Below are 13,274 nucleotides of genomic sequence, written 5' to 3'. Positions count from 1 at the left end.
GTAGTATTCAGATTTTATCAAAAACCATTACATCATCTTTGCTGAGTGCCAGCGCACGCATGCATGTACCAAAAAGTATCTGCAGAGCATTTAGCTGGACTTCCCATGTAACAGGGCTGCCATATTGGAGAGGAAACATGTTTGTCTCTCTGCTATATTTCTCAGAGTATGTGCTCTCAATGGACATGTTCCTATGCAAGCAATCAGCCTGTCCATTTGGGAATCTCTATGCAAAAGTACAGGTCTTGAATTTCAAACTTCTGCCCGGCTGCTGAAGGATTAGATTCTAGTCCCAGTATTTAACTGTTCTTTTGCACCAGTGTGGGTCAACTTTCCCTATTTATGGCTTTCCTGAAAGCTATTTCATTTCTGATAGGAATTTTCAGTAAAATAACAACAGAGTAGAACCTGATAAAGGGCATCCATAAAAAACCTACAAGCTAACATTTTACTTCCTGGTAAAAGACTGAATGTTTTCCTACCAAGATCAGGAAAAGGGCAGGGATGTCTGCTTACATCACTTCTGTTCACCATTGAACTGGATACTCTAGCCAGTCTAATAGGCAATAACTTTCCAATCCCCCCTCCCCTCAGTTCCTGGTAGTTACTAATCTACTTTGTATCCCTATGAATCTGCTTATTTTATGTATTGCATATAAATGGAAACATACGATATTTGTCCTTTTGTGTTGGCTTAGCATAATGTCTTTAAAGTTTATTCCTGTTATAGTATGTACCAGAACTGTATTTCTTTCTTGTTTTATCCTCATCCAAGGATATTTTTGTTGATTTTGGAGAACAAGGGAGTCAAGGGCAGGGAGAGAGAGAGACAGGGAAACGTCAATGTGAGAGGGAAACATCAATCAGTTGCCTCTCTTAGGCATCCCTACTGGGGGTCAAATCTGCAACCTAGGTATGTGCCCTGACCAGGGATCAAACCCTCAACCTTTTGGTGTACAGAACAACGCTCCAAACAACTGAGCCATCTTTTTATGGCTGAGTAATGCACAACATTTTGCATATACATCCCTATATTGATAAACACTTGGGTTGTTTTTACCTTGTGCCTACTGTGAATAATGCTCCTATGAATATGTACTTATTGGCCATTTATATTGATATATCTTTAGAGAAATGTCTATTCCAGTCGTTTGCCCATTTTGTATTGAATTCGTTGTTGCTGTGTAGGAGTTTGGGATATTAATCTGTTATCAGATAGATGATTTTCAAATATCTTCCTCCATTCTGTGGATTGTCTTTTCACTCTCTTGATAGTATACTGTGATGCACAGAAGTTTTTAATTCTGATGATGCCCAACTTATTTTTTATATTTAATGCCTCTGCTTTCATTGCACTACTTAAAAATAATTACCTGATTCTAGGTCATGAAGATTTTTACCTATATTTCCCTCTTAAGAGTTTTGTAGTTTTAACTGTACATTTTGAGTTGATTTTTGAAAATATGGTGTAAAGCAAGTGTTCAACTTCATTCTTTTTCATCTGGATATCTAGATTTCCCAGTACCATTTGTTTAAAAAAATTATTCTTTCTTCATTAAATGGTCTTGGCAGCCTCATCAAAAGTTAATTTACCATATGTGTGAAAGTTTATTTCTGGGGTCTCTGTTCCGTGGCACTGGTCTAGATGTCTGTCCTTGTGTCAGTTCCATAATGTTTTCATTATCATAGCTCTATAGTCCATTTTGAAATTGGAAAATGTGAGTCCTCCAATTTTGTTCTTTTTTCAAGATTTTTTTTTGGTCTATTTGGGGTCCCTTGAGTTTTCATATGAATTTTACGATATACTTTTCTGTTTCTGAAACATCATTGGGGCCCACACAGTTGTTTTTTAGATTTAAATAGTAACAAAGTAATGTCTATTAATTTACTTAAACTCATGTTTACAATTCTCTTCATTCATGTTTGTAGATCCAGATTTCCACCTGGTATTATTTTTCTTCTGTCTAAAGGACTTCCTTTAACTTTTACTATAGTACACACACACACACTGGCGATCCTTTTCACTTTTGTATCACAGAAGATCTGTATTTCAACTTCAGTTTTCAAGGATATTTTTACTGAGTATAGAATTCTACGTTGGCAAGTTTTTCTCTTTCAGTGCTTTAAAGATGTTGCTCCAACTGTCTTGTTGTATTTCAATTTTGTATCCTGCAAGCTTTATATCCTACAACTGTTTCCGATGAGAAGTCAGCTCTTATTCTTATTTTGTTTCTCTGTGCATATTATGTCTTGCCTTTTCTCTGACAGCTTTTAAGATTTTTCTTTTTGTTATTAATTTTATGTAATTTGTTTATGATGTACTTCAGCATAGCTTTATTTATGTTTCTTTCCCGGTATTCATTTAGATTCTCGGAACTATGGCTGTACAAGGGGACCCCAAAAAACAAAATTTACTTATTAAAATATTGTATATTTGTTCTTACATGTTTAAATTCAGTCACCTTCAAAGTACTCTCCATTTGATGCAATAAACCTATTGAGCCATTTTTCCCACTGCTCAAAACAGTTTTTGAACCCATCGATTTTGATGTCTTTTAGTGCTTCTGCACTTTTTTGTTTCTCACCTCTTTTACATCTGCAAATTGTTTCCCTTTGAAAAAGGAAACAAAAAAGTCACTCAGGGTGAGATTGGGTGAACAGAGAGGGTGGGGCACAGGAGTCATGCTATTTTTAGTCAAAAACTGCTGAACACTCAGCACTATGTGTAGCAAATCATCTAACATGAAATGAACAAACATGTTGAAAAGAGTCTTAAAAAAAATTCATGGAAACAAAACACAGCCTCTCACAACACCACCAGCTGGTACACTGATGCAGGTGGATTCCTAGAACACTTACCTAGCAGGGGAAGCCTGTACTGCAAGGGGCCCACCCTCTGGAAGATAATTATAGATTTTAAGGGGGGGTCCCCCCTCATATAGTTTTCATGAAATTTGAAAAACTTTGGCCATTATTTCTTAAAATACGTTCTCTCCCCCTGCATCCTATTTCCAGATACAATTACACTTATATTAGACTGCCAAAAGCTATCTCACAGGTAACAATCCCAACTTCCTATGTTGCTTGGATTCAAAATAAAATCTTCTGGTTCTAGTTGGGTCTCTAGGTTACCAAGATGTATGCTCTGCCTTCTGAGGTTTCATATTACCTCATCATTTATAACTCTGACTTTCAGTTTCCTCTTTATCTCTAGTAAGTAGGGATTTCTTTATTTCTTTCTCACATGCTGAGTAATACTTTTTAACATTTTTGTTATATTTTACCTACTGTCTCTATATTAAAAGAATTTCAGGTTATCTTGGTCCATATCTCTTTACAGATATATATCAGGGCCATTTCCTGTTTACAAGATCCTACTTATTAAGGGCAAAGAGCAGGGTGTGCATTCTAGCGTGAGAATTCAGAACAAATAAATGCCGTGTGTGTGTGTGTGTGTGTGTGTGTGTGTATTGGTGTATGCATTTGGCATTTGAAACAAGCCTACCCACTATAACCTACTTCAATTTGATAATTCAGAACTTTTCATCAGTCACTTTGGGTATTAACTGATGGCTATTAATTTTAAACACTATTGAGGAGTAACAAGTTACACCTAAATTTCATTTCTGGTTAAGGTCCTCATTTAGGAACCATTTGACAGCTTATAAAATGTCATTATTTTTAATGGGTTGTAGTGAAATTTGATTCAGTGGCTACGTTCTCAGCCATATACAACTATACTGAACTACCTAGTGAGGCACAGTGAGGGAGAAACATTGGCTTTGGGGGAGAGAAAGACTTAGTTTGAATTTTAATTCCAGAACTCTTAACAAGTCATATAATAATAGCATAAGAAGTATACTTACATGAAAATTACTAGTCTAAAGAATACTCAGAACTTCAGGAATATAACTGTGGAGCACTAAAAATTCCACTATTTCACCTAACAAATATGTAATGAATGCTTGCCGTACGTAAGGTAGTACCCTAGGCACTAAAGGAGAATACAGAATCCTTTTTCTATGGGATCTTATAGCTCAGGTGAGAAGCAGTGAGACCGATGTACAAATGAGTGTAGCACAAAGCAGCATACGAGCGGTGACAAGCATGCCACAGATGAAAGGCTGCAGTGGAGGCTGTTAGTTCTGAGCAGTCCAGCTTCTCGCTTCACTATGACAGAGAGTGTTTTCATACCAAGCAGGGCAAGCCACAGCCCAGGCCGCACCTGAGACATTTCTGAACCTGATTATCCAGATGGTCACCCCCACAAAATCAACATGTATTTCTAGTCACTTGGTCTTATGTGCCCTCTCAGATTTAGCAAGGGGATCCTTCACAAGGACATTATTTTTAGGACACAGGAGAAGTTCCAAGAGGCCCATGTACAAGTTACAAGAACACATTTAGACATGAAATGTTAACCACAACACCTGGGATTTTCTTAAAAATCTAATCATGTAGAATAATACAGGGAAAGCAGTGTTCTCTAAATCCCAAAATTGGAGATGACTGTGAATAGGACAGCTGGAGAGACAAGTATAAAATCCATGTGACAGAAAAGAAGAAATAATAGCCTTTCCCAAACAACCAATACACAAGAAGCTATGAACCTGATGAGTTGAGGCAAATTCATCCTGAGCCAGCCCTTCTGTCTGCCATCGGCAGAGAGGGCTGTGGGCAAAGGGAGGAGCATTGGATTATGGGAAGGCGAGAGGGAGAAGGAAGCTGTCAGGAGACCTGGATTCAAGTATAAACTCTGCATCTGACTTAATGGGTAGTCTTGTGTAAATCACCCTCACATGATTTCACTCTCTTCATCTGTATAGTGGCTCTTTCTTCATCTGTATGTTGGTCCCTTACATTTCTGAAAATAAATGAAAAGCTGTTAGAATTTTGAGTGATGGAGCTGATGGAGCAGGAAATCTTTCAGGTAGAGAGAGACACTTTGTTTAAGGAACAAAAGGAAAATAATATAAAACTTGAGCACTGAGCTCTTCACAATAAATCAGTAGACTCCATAGAATAATGATGAAGGTGGTCTAAGCATGATTATCCATGTCTTCTCCTATGGCCTGCCTCTACATTCCCAGTGCTAGTATGAGGCCTACTATAAAATTGGTGCTTAATGAATATTTGTGAGAGAAAGATAAACAGAGAGAGGGGAGAAGGGAAGGAAGCCAGCTAGCTCATTTGGGAAGTCCCTTCACAACAGGTGCCACATTTTGTGGTAGGGAATCCCTGTATTTAATGGCCTTTCATATTGCAACAGTCTGTTTTAAAACAGAGCTGTTTAGTTAGACTGCTTTCATTATAAACTATATTTGTGCTCAAAGGGCTTCCAGCTATGGTAGCTTTTAGACCGTTACTTTGTTGTGTATACACGATGCCATAATAGGTCAGTTCTGCTCAGCCAATTTCATTGACTCAGATAGGACTGCTTTATGGATGAGCTCTATCTTTTTCCTCAATATTTACTGTGGACAATAAGTAGTTTATACCTGGAAAGACAATTCATTTATTCCACAAGTACTTATAAAACACCTCCCAAAAGCTAGGTATTGTGTGCAATGCTTTGAGTACAGAGGTTTATAATATAGAAAAGGTCCCTACCTTTGTGATGCTTACAGTGTCACGGAAGAATCTCATATTACATAAATAATTATATGATAATTAATGCAATTGTGATAAATGTTTTAAAGGGAAAGTACAGAATGTTACAAGAGAAACCTAAGCTAATTTGGAGGGGTGAGGTGAGGAAAGTAAGGTAAAATTAAAATTGTAAAGATCTTAAACATTTTCTCATTTGAAATATAAAAAGATGAGATTACCGCCACAAGTTATTGATTTTATTAGGTATATTTAAATTTGTAAAAATGGACTTGTTCACAGAAACATAGAATCCTCAGAAATTTAATTTTTTTAATTTAATGAATGACTGAAAGGGAGATATTATTTACCCAAGAACACACAGCTTGCTTCTAGTAGTTCTAGAATTTGAACACAGGCCTCCTAATCTCCTCAGTGACTTAAAAAATTAAGATATTAACATATGAAATAAAGATCGGCCATTGCTAGTTGAACTGTTAAGTAACCACTCAGTACAAACTCGTATATTGAGTGAGGAAAGAAGTTTAGAGAGCAATGAATAAGGCAAATGCAAATTATAAAAAGAAATACACAAAATATGTCCTATCAGGCTGATTGTATCTGGTCAGAGTAAAGTCATAGCATATAAACCAAAGTGAGAAATACACACTGGAATCAGTGAAAATATATTTAAAGGAATGTGCTTCTATTTCTTTAAAATATAAATAATAATGAATAAGTACAAATCTCCAAGCAGAAGTTTTTAAAACCCATTTTTATTCATGTGTAATATTATATGACATGTAAATTATTCTGACTGCTTTGCAACCTGTGTGGTCTCTCAGTTAGGTTAACCATTGTTCGTGATATTCTGTTCCAATACATATTTCCCCTAGCATACCCTTGTATCGTAGATAGTGTAGTAATTAGCTTTAGGCTAACAACATCTACAAGTAAGTCTTCCTACTTTTTAATTCACAAGATTGGAAATCTGTGAACTGTTATTTTTCATACTGGAGGTTTTGGAATTAGTTGAATCGTTGAAACTAAAAGTATTAGGTTTCAAGGAGAACTTGAGGCTGAATTCGAGAGAAAGCACCTAAGACAATGCTGAGCATATACTCAGCCTTAGGTAAGCATATATTGAATAGTGGAGACAAAAAGTTACAAAGTATTACATTAAACCACATGAAATTCCATTTTTATAGGTCAAAATAGTTGAATATTGGTGACTTTATATGATTCAGCCTATTACACAAAATTACAAAAAAGGGAATCTATAGCCTAATGTCAATAGGTGTGTATATTTATTAAATTTAAGTACACATACATTGACCATACTCCAGAATTTAACATATGAGAAGTTCTGGCAGTTGAATTAACCTTTAATCTCATAGGAAATCACAATTTAAATTTATTTAGGTGGCATAATTACTTCAGAAGCTAAACATATTCTAAAAGATCTTCTAAAAGTTATTCACACTTCATGAGTGTGAATATAGTGAAGAAATACTGCTTATTTGATAACCAGGCTTTAATGGTGTGGACTGAAGTTAACTTGGGTATTTTGCTTTCAGACTTTTTCTATGCTGACCAACTCCTTTACTTTCTCCCAGTCAAATGCTGACCAAGCTTATCTTAGAAAAATCAGGAGGAAAGTAAAGAACTAATAGTGAAAACATTCTGTCAGATGCTTTGCTAGACAGTTTATGCATCATTGCATTTAATTCTCACAACAATCCTATGAGACAAATAATATTTCTATTTTACAGCCACGGACACTGAGACCTAGAAAGGTTAAATAATTTGTCCAGGATCACACAGCTTGCAAGAGGTACAGAGCTAGCCTTCAAACATTCTTATTTTCACTGTGTACTGGGCCGCTCATCTTACTATTTGTTTGCTTATTTATATTTTATACACCTTAAAATTGTCTTGTTTACTTATAGTAAATTCACACGAGTACAACAAGGGAATTGTTGTTATTTTTCTTTTAGAAAGTAATATGGTAAAACACATTTGAATCATTTCTTTTCTTTTAAGGATGAACGTGAAGCCAGAGAAAATGTGAAGAGAGAGCAAGATGAGGCCTATCGCCTTTCACTTGAAGCTGACAGAGCAAAGGTGGGTTTGCTCAAGAGACTTTTGGGATAAGGAACTCAATCTTAAATGGTTTTTATTATTTAAGTGCCAGTGCTTTTATCATTTTGCTCCCCAAGAATGTTGGGTTTGCAGTGGAGAAAACAAGATTCAGTTAACAGAAAAGAATATAATTCTACCCCTGATCCCAAAAGTATGGTTCATTTTTGACAAGATAAAGTTTGTTGAGAATCATAAAAATGAAAACAAAAATAGGCCTTGTGTCTATTTTATTTGATTTTTAGTCAGTTTCTGGTTCAACCTAGCAATTTTTTGCAAAAGCTTTTCAGATGATTCTAATATGCAGTTAGAGTGAGAACCACTGATTTATTTAATACTTTTTGAGCACCTGCTTCTGTACTGGGCATTGAAAGAAGGGTAAAATAAATAAGCTACAGCTTCTGCCCTCGATAGAAGGCTCACAATGTGGTATGGAGTAGATTAAATCAAGAATGCAGATAGCTTTAACACTTAGGCAGGATCCTAAATGTCGTAAGGGAAGCACTGAGTAGTTCAGTGAATAGGAGTTCAGTGGAAATTTTTTAGCTTTTTTGGAAAGCCGCGAAGTGGGAACGGACTGGGGAAGCTGTCTTAGAAGAAGCTGTGTATGTGAACTGGATAAAGAGGGTAAGCGAGAAAAAGTAATATATGCTAGCAGCAAGGGGCCAGAAAACAAGGAGTGCGTGATAGAGGCTGACTTAAGTGGAGTTGATGTTTGCATACAGGAAATGTAGCAGAAAAGACTAGAAAGGAAGACCAGAGGAAGGTTCTGATTAATACAGCACTACCCAGAACTTCCTAGATATTTGAATGGGAACCCAACCTGAACAGAGAGTTATGCTTTATTGGTTGTTTTTATTTTTTGAAAGATTTTATTTATTTTTGGAGAGAGGGGAAGGGAGAGAGAAAGAAAGGGAGAGAAACATCAGTGTGAGAGAGGAATAATTGGTTGTCTCTTGTATACACTCCAACTGGAGACTGAACCTGCAACCCATTCATGTGCCCTGACCGGGAATCAAACCAGCAACCATTTGCTTTGCTGCATGACACCCAACCATCTGAGCTGCACCAGTCAGGGCAGCTGTGCTTTATTGTTGCTTTCATTTTTATTCTTGTTCCAGAGAGAAATACTTCCATTTCCACAGTATATACCCCTGGGGCATGCTGGGAATGAGCTTCTTTTTTTTTTTTTTTTTTTTTTTTTTTTTTTTAAGTAAATCTGTGTTTATTGAGTGATGGTTCCCTTTCTCTTTTATCAACAGAGGGAAGCTCATGAGAGAGAGATGGCAGAACAGTTTCGCTTGGAGCAGATTCGAAAAGAACAAGAAGAAGAGCGGGAGGTAGGGCATAACTTTTAGAAAATTATTCAGACTAGTTTGTTTTCTCTGCATTTGATACTGAGGCTGTTAATAGCTCTTACAACTTACTTCTTTTCACTCTTCCTAGACTCATTTTAGTATGGAAGACCTTAACCTTTCCCAATATTGTAGTTTCAGCCTTTTTCCCAGGCTTCACTTTACCCACCAAAAGACACTGTGAGTTACTTCTTGCACTGGGCCTCTACATGGGAAATCCATTTAGCTTGGCTCATTTTTTCACCACTAAGTTCATGTCATATCCATAATAATACAGAGAATTTTTCATTCACTCGTTTTGTAACTTTTCAGTACTTAGTGTGAACCCAAAATCTGTTAGGGGATAGGGATGCAGACATGGATTCTCCCATCCAGGAGTTCATAGTCTTACAAAATTAGAATTACAGTACCATATGTAACATTATCATGGAAGTTTGCCTGAAGTGCAGTGAAAACAAAGAGAAGGGGTGTCAAATGACTTCCCAGGGTGCTTTCACAAAAAAGGACTTCCAGAACATTTTTCTAAACATGGGATTAATAGCAAGATTCACTTAGAAAAAGAGGAAGCCATCTAACAAGTAATGGAAAGATCTGGAGGTCCCTAACTTGAGCTGAGGAAAAGTCTGTTATTAGTTGTCATCCTCAGTCAGAGGGTGCCACCTCGTATTTATTCAGCTAATGTTTTTTGAACAAGAACTGTGCTGAGCACTGAAAAGTAAACAAAGGATAATAAAACATTTTCTGCCTGCTGAAAGAGATTGCATCTTATAGGAAAGATGCAAAATGTCTACAACTAACAGCAAGTCAGGAGAAAATGTGCAAAATAACATGAGAAGTAAAAGCAAAACACTTAAGGAGTTCAAGGGCAAAGTAAAAATCACTTACAGCTTTGAGAGTCAGTCAACACCCTAGAAGAAGTGATATTTGAGCTTTGTGTTCAAATATGTGTAATATTTTACTCTATGCAAATCAAAATTTATTCATGTTCAAACACTTACTGAACGCCTATCATATATGCACTAGATACTATGCCTGACAAACCCGTCTCTGTACACTGAGGGCTCTCAATTATGGCAGGTAGAAAATATTTTGTTGAGCATCTCCTGTATCAACTGCTCTGCTAGCTGCTTTATATCTGCTTACTCATTGACTGCTAAAACAAGTTACAAGGTTAGAGATTTCTCCACAAGTGAGAAAAACTGAAGCTCACTGAGAAGTCACACACAGAAATGGGAACTGCTGAGATTCTTACCTCCGCCTTTATGCCTACAAGGCTCTTGCTTTCGTGCTCACTCCATTCAGTACAAGGCTATGTGTCATCATATGTGTCTACAGGAATCACATATGCAAAGTTTCACAGAAGTTCAGATAAGAGAGATCTGTTGCCATGTTTTTAGGCTATTTCAAAAAATAATTTAAAAATTTAGGACTCTTGCTTTTTCATGCTTTCTTTTACACATGCTCTCTCTCTCTTAATAGCATATCTTCAACCTTATACTTGCTAAATGTCAGTATACACAGTTAACCACGTGTTCTGGATCTAGAGCTTGGTAGCATATGTACTTTTTCTGATGCTTTACTTTATTTCCTGTGGGCTTAAATTTTCTCTCCAGATATAGACAAAGCCTGTCTTCTCATAGAAGACCCCATAAACATTTTTTAGTGTGCCTCATATATATGCTCTGGCTGTAAACCTGTGAGAGGATGGGGCAGAGAGGGAGGGAGGACAAGTCATATTTTATTTTTTTAATTGTATTTTTTCCATTATCATTTAATCCCCTTAAATACCTCTCCCGCCCACAGTCACTACACTGTTGTCCATGTCCATAAGTTCTTTTTCCTTTTTGCTCAATCCTTAGACCCCTAACTTCCTTTCAGTGTCATCCTGCTCTCTATGAGTCTGTCTCTGTTGTGCTTGTTAGTTCAGTTTGTTCATTAGAATCCACATATCAGTGAGATCATATGGTATTTGTCTTTCTCAAACTGGCTTATTTCAGTTAGCATAATGTTTTCTAGGTCTATCCATACTGTCAAAAAGGGCAAATTTGTCTTCTTTTTTATGGCTGAGTAGTATTCCATTGTTTAAATATCCCATGGTTGTTTTATCCACCCATTTACCAATGGATACTTGAGCTGCTTCCATATCTTACAATGAACATAGGGATGCTTATGTTCTTTCAAATTAGTGTTTTTGGTTCTTTCAGATATATTTCCAGAAGAGGGACCACTGGATCAAAAGGCAGATCCTTTCTCCACCTCCTCACCAGCACTTGCTTGTTGATTTATTGGTGATAGCCCTTTTGATAGGTGTGGGGTGATATCTGATTGTGGTTTTAATTTGCATCTCTCTTATGATTAGTGACATTGAGCATTTTTCCATATGTCTGTTGGCCATTTGTATGTCTTCTTTGTAAAAGTGTCAGTCAGATCCATTGCCCATTTTTTAATTGCATTGTTTTTGGTGTTAATTTTCTAAGTTATTTATAAATTTTGGATATTAACCCTTATCAGATATTGGCAAATATGTTCTCCCATTCTGTGGGTTGTCTTTTTATCTTGTTGATGTTTTCCTTTGCTATACAAAAAATTTTTAGTGCCATTTATTTTTTTTTATTTTGTTTACCTTGACTGGGGAGATAATATCCAATAAAAAATTACTGCAAGCAGTGTCTGAGATTTTGCTGCCTATATTTTCTTCTGCAGTTTTTTTGGTTTGGGGTCTAACATTTAAGTCTTTAATCCATTTTGAATTTGTTCTTGTGTGTAGTGTTAAGAAGGTGGTCTAGTTTCATTTTTGTACACATATCTGTCCAATTTTTCCAACACCATTTATTGAATAAGCTAGCTTTTGCCTATTAAACGTACTTGCTTCCTCTGTTGAATATTAATTGACTGTAAAGGTATGAGTTTATTTCTGGCTCTCTATTCTCTTCCCTAGATCTATGTGTCTGTTTTTATGCTGGTATCATGCTATTTTGATTACTGTGGCCTTATAGTATAGTTTGATATTAGGTAGCATGATTCCTTCAATTTTGTTTTTCTTTCTCAGATTCACTGTTGCTATGCAGGACTTTTTGTGGTTCTATATAAATTTCTGAAATACTTGTTCTAGTTCTGTGAAATATGTCATTACATCTTGATAGAAGTTGCATTGAATCTATGGAATGCTTTGGGTAGTATGGACATTTTAATGATGTTAATTCTTCCTATCCATGAACAGGGTATGTGCTTCCATTTATTTGTATCTTCTTCAGTGTCTTTCTTCAGTGTCTTTTATTTTCTGAGTACAGGTCTTTTATGTCCTTGGTTAGGTTATTTCTGGGTATTTTATTCGTTTTGAAGCAATTGTGAATGGGATTGTTTTCTTAATTTCCCTTTCTATTAGTTCATTACTGGCATATAAAAATGCAACTGATTCCTGGATGTTAACTTCGTACTCTACTTTGCTGAATTCATTGATCAGTTCTAGTAGTTTCTTGAGGTTCTGTATGTACACTGTCATGTCATCTGCAAATAAAGACAGTTTTACCTCTTCCTTTCCAATTTGGATGTCTTGTATTTCTTCTTGTCTGATTGCTGTAGCTAGGGCTTCTAATACCATGTTGAATAAGAGAGGTAAAAGCAAACACCCGCTTCTTGTTCCCAGTCTTAAGGGGATTCCCCTTAAGATGCTTGTAGTTTTTACCCACTGAGTAGGATGCTGGCAGTGGGTTTCTCATATATGGTGTTTATTATGTTTAGGTATGTTCCCTCTAATTCCACGTTGCTGAGAGTTTTTATCATAAACGTGTGCTGGATTTTATCAAATGTTTTTTCTGCATCTATTGACAGAGTCATATGGTTTTCATCCTTCATTTTGTTTTTGTGGTGAATTATATTTATTGATTTGCAAATATTGTACCAACCTTGCATTCCAGAATAAATCCTGCTTGATAGTGATGTATGATCTTTTTGATGCATTGCTGTATTCTGTTTGCGAATATTTTGTTGAGGATTTTTAGTGTCTATGTTCATTGGTGGTATTGGCCTATAATTTTCTTTCTTTAGTGTCTTTATCTGGTTTTGGAATTAGGATTATGCTGGCCTCATAAAAATAAGATTGGGAGCCTTGCCTCCTATTGAATTTTTTGAAGTAGTTTCAGAAGAAGTGTTAGTTCTTCTTGGAATGTTTGATAAAATTCACCTGTGAAGCCA

At 36.2% G+C, this 13,274-nt stretch overlaps 1 protein-coding gene across 1 annotated transcript in view; it reads left to right on the top strand.

Moving 5' to 3' along the window:
* The first annotated feature begins 7,572 nt into the window (after nucleotides 1-7,572).
* The window catches only part of LOC118500619 (FAS-associated factor 1-like), a 65,852-nt gene continuing 60,150 nt past the window's right edge, over nucleotides 7,573-13,274 (top strand). The window contains exons 1-2 of the mRNA XM_036026066.1: nucleotides 7,573-7,710; nucleotides 8,988-9,065. Coding sequence (XP_035881959.1) covers nucleotides 9,009-9,065 — 57 coding nt within the window. The 5' untranslated portion in view covers nucleotides 7,573-7,710; nucleotides 8,988-9,008. The remainder of the gene's footprint in view (nucleotides 7,711-8,987; nucleotides 9,066-13,274) is intronic.

The sequence above is a fragment of the Phyllostomus discolor genome, chromosome 5 (genome assembly GCF_004126475.2).
Source record: "Phyllostomus discolor isolate MPI-MPIP mPhyDis1 chromosome 5, mPhyDis1.pri.v3, whole genome shotgun sequence".
Classification (NCBI taxonomy): domain Eukaryota; kingdom Metazoa; phylum Chordata; class Mammalia; order Chiroptera; family Phyllostomidae; genus Phyllostomus; species Phyllostomus discolor.
Note: the sequence above shows the minus strand (reverse complement) of the source record. Positions and strands in the feature narration are given on the sequence as shown.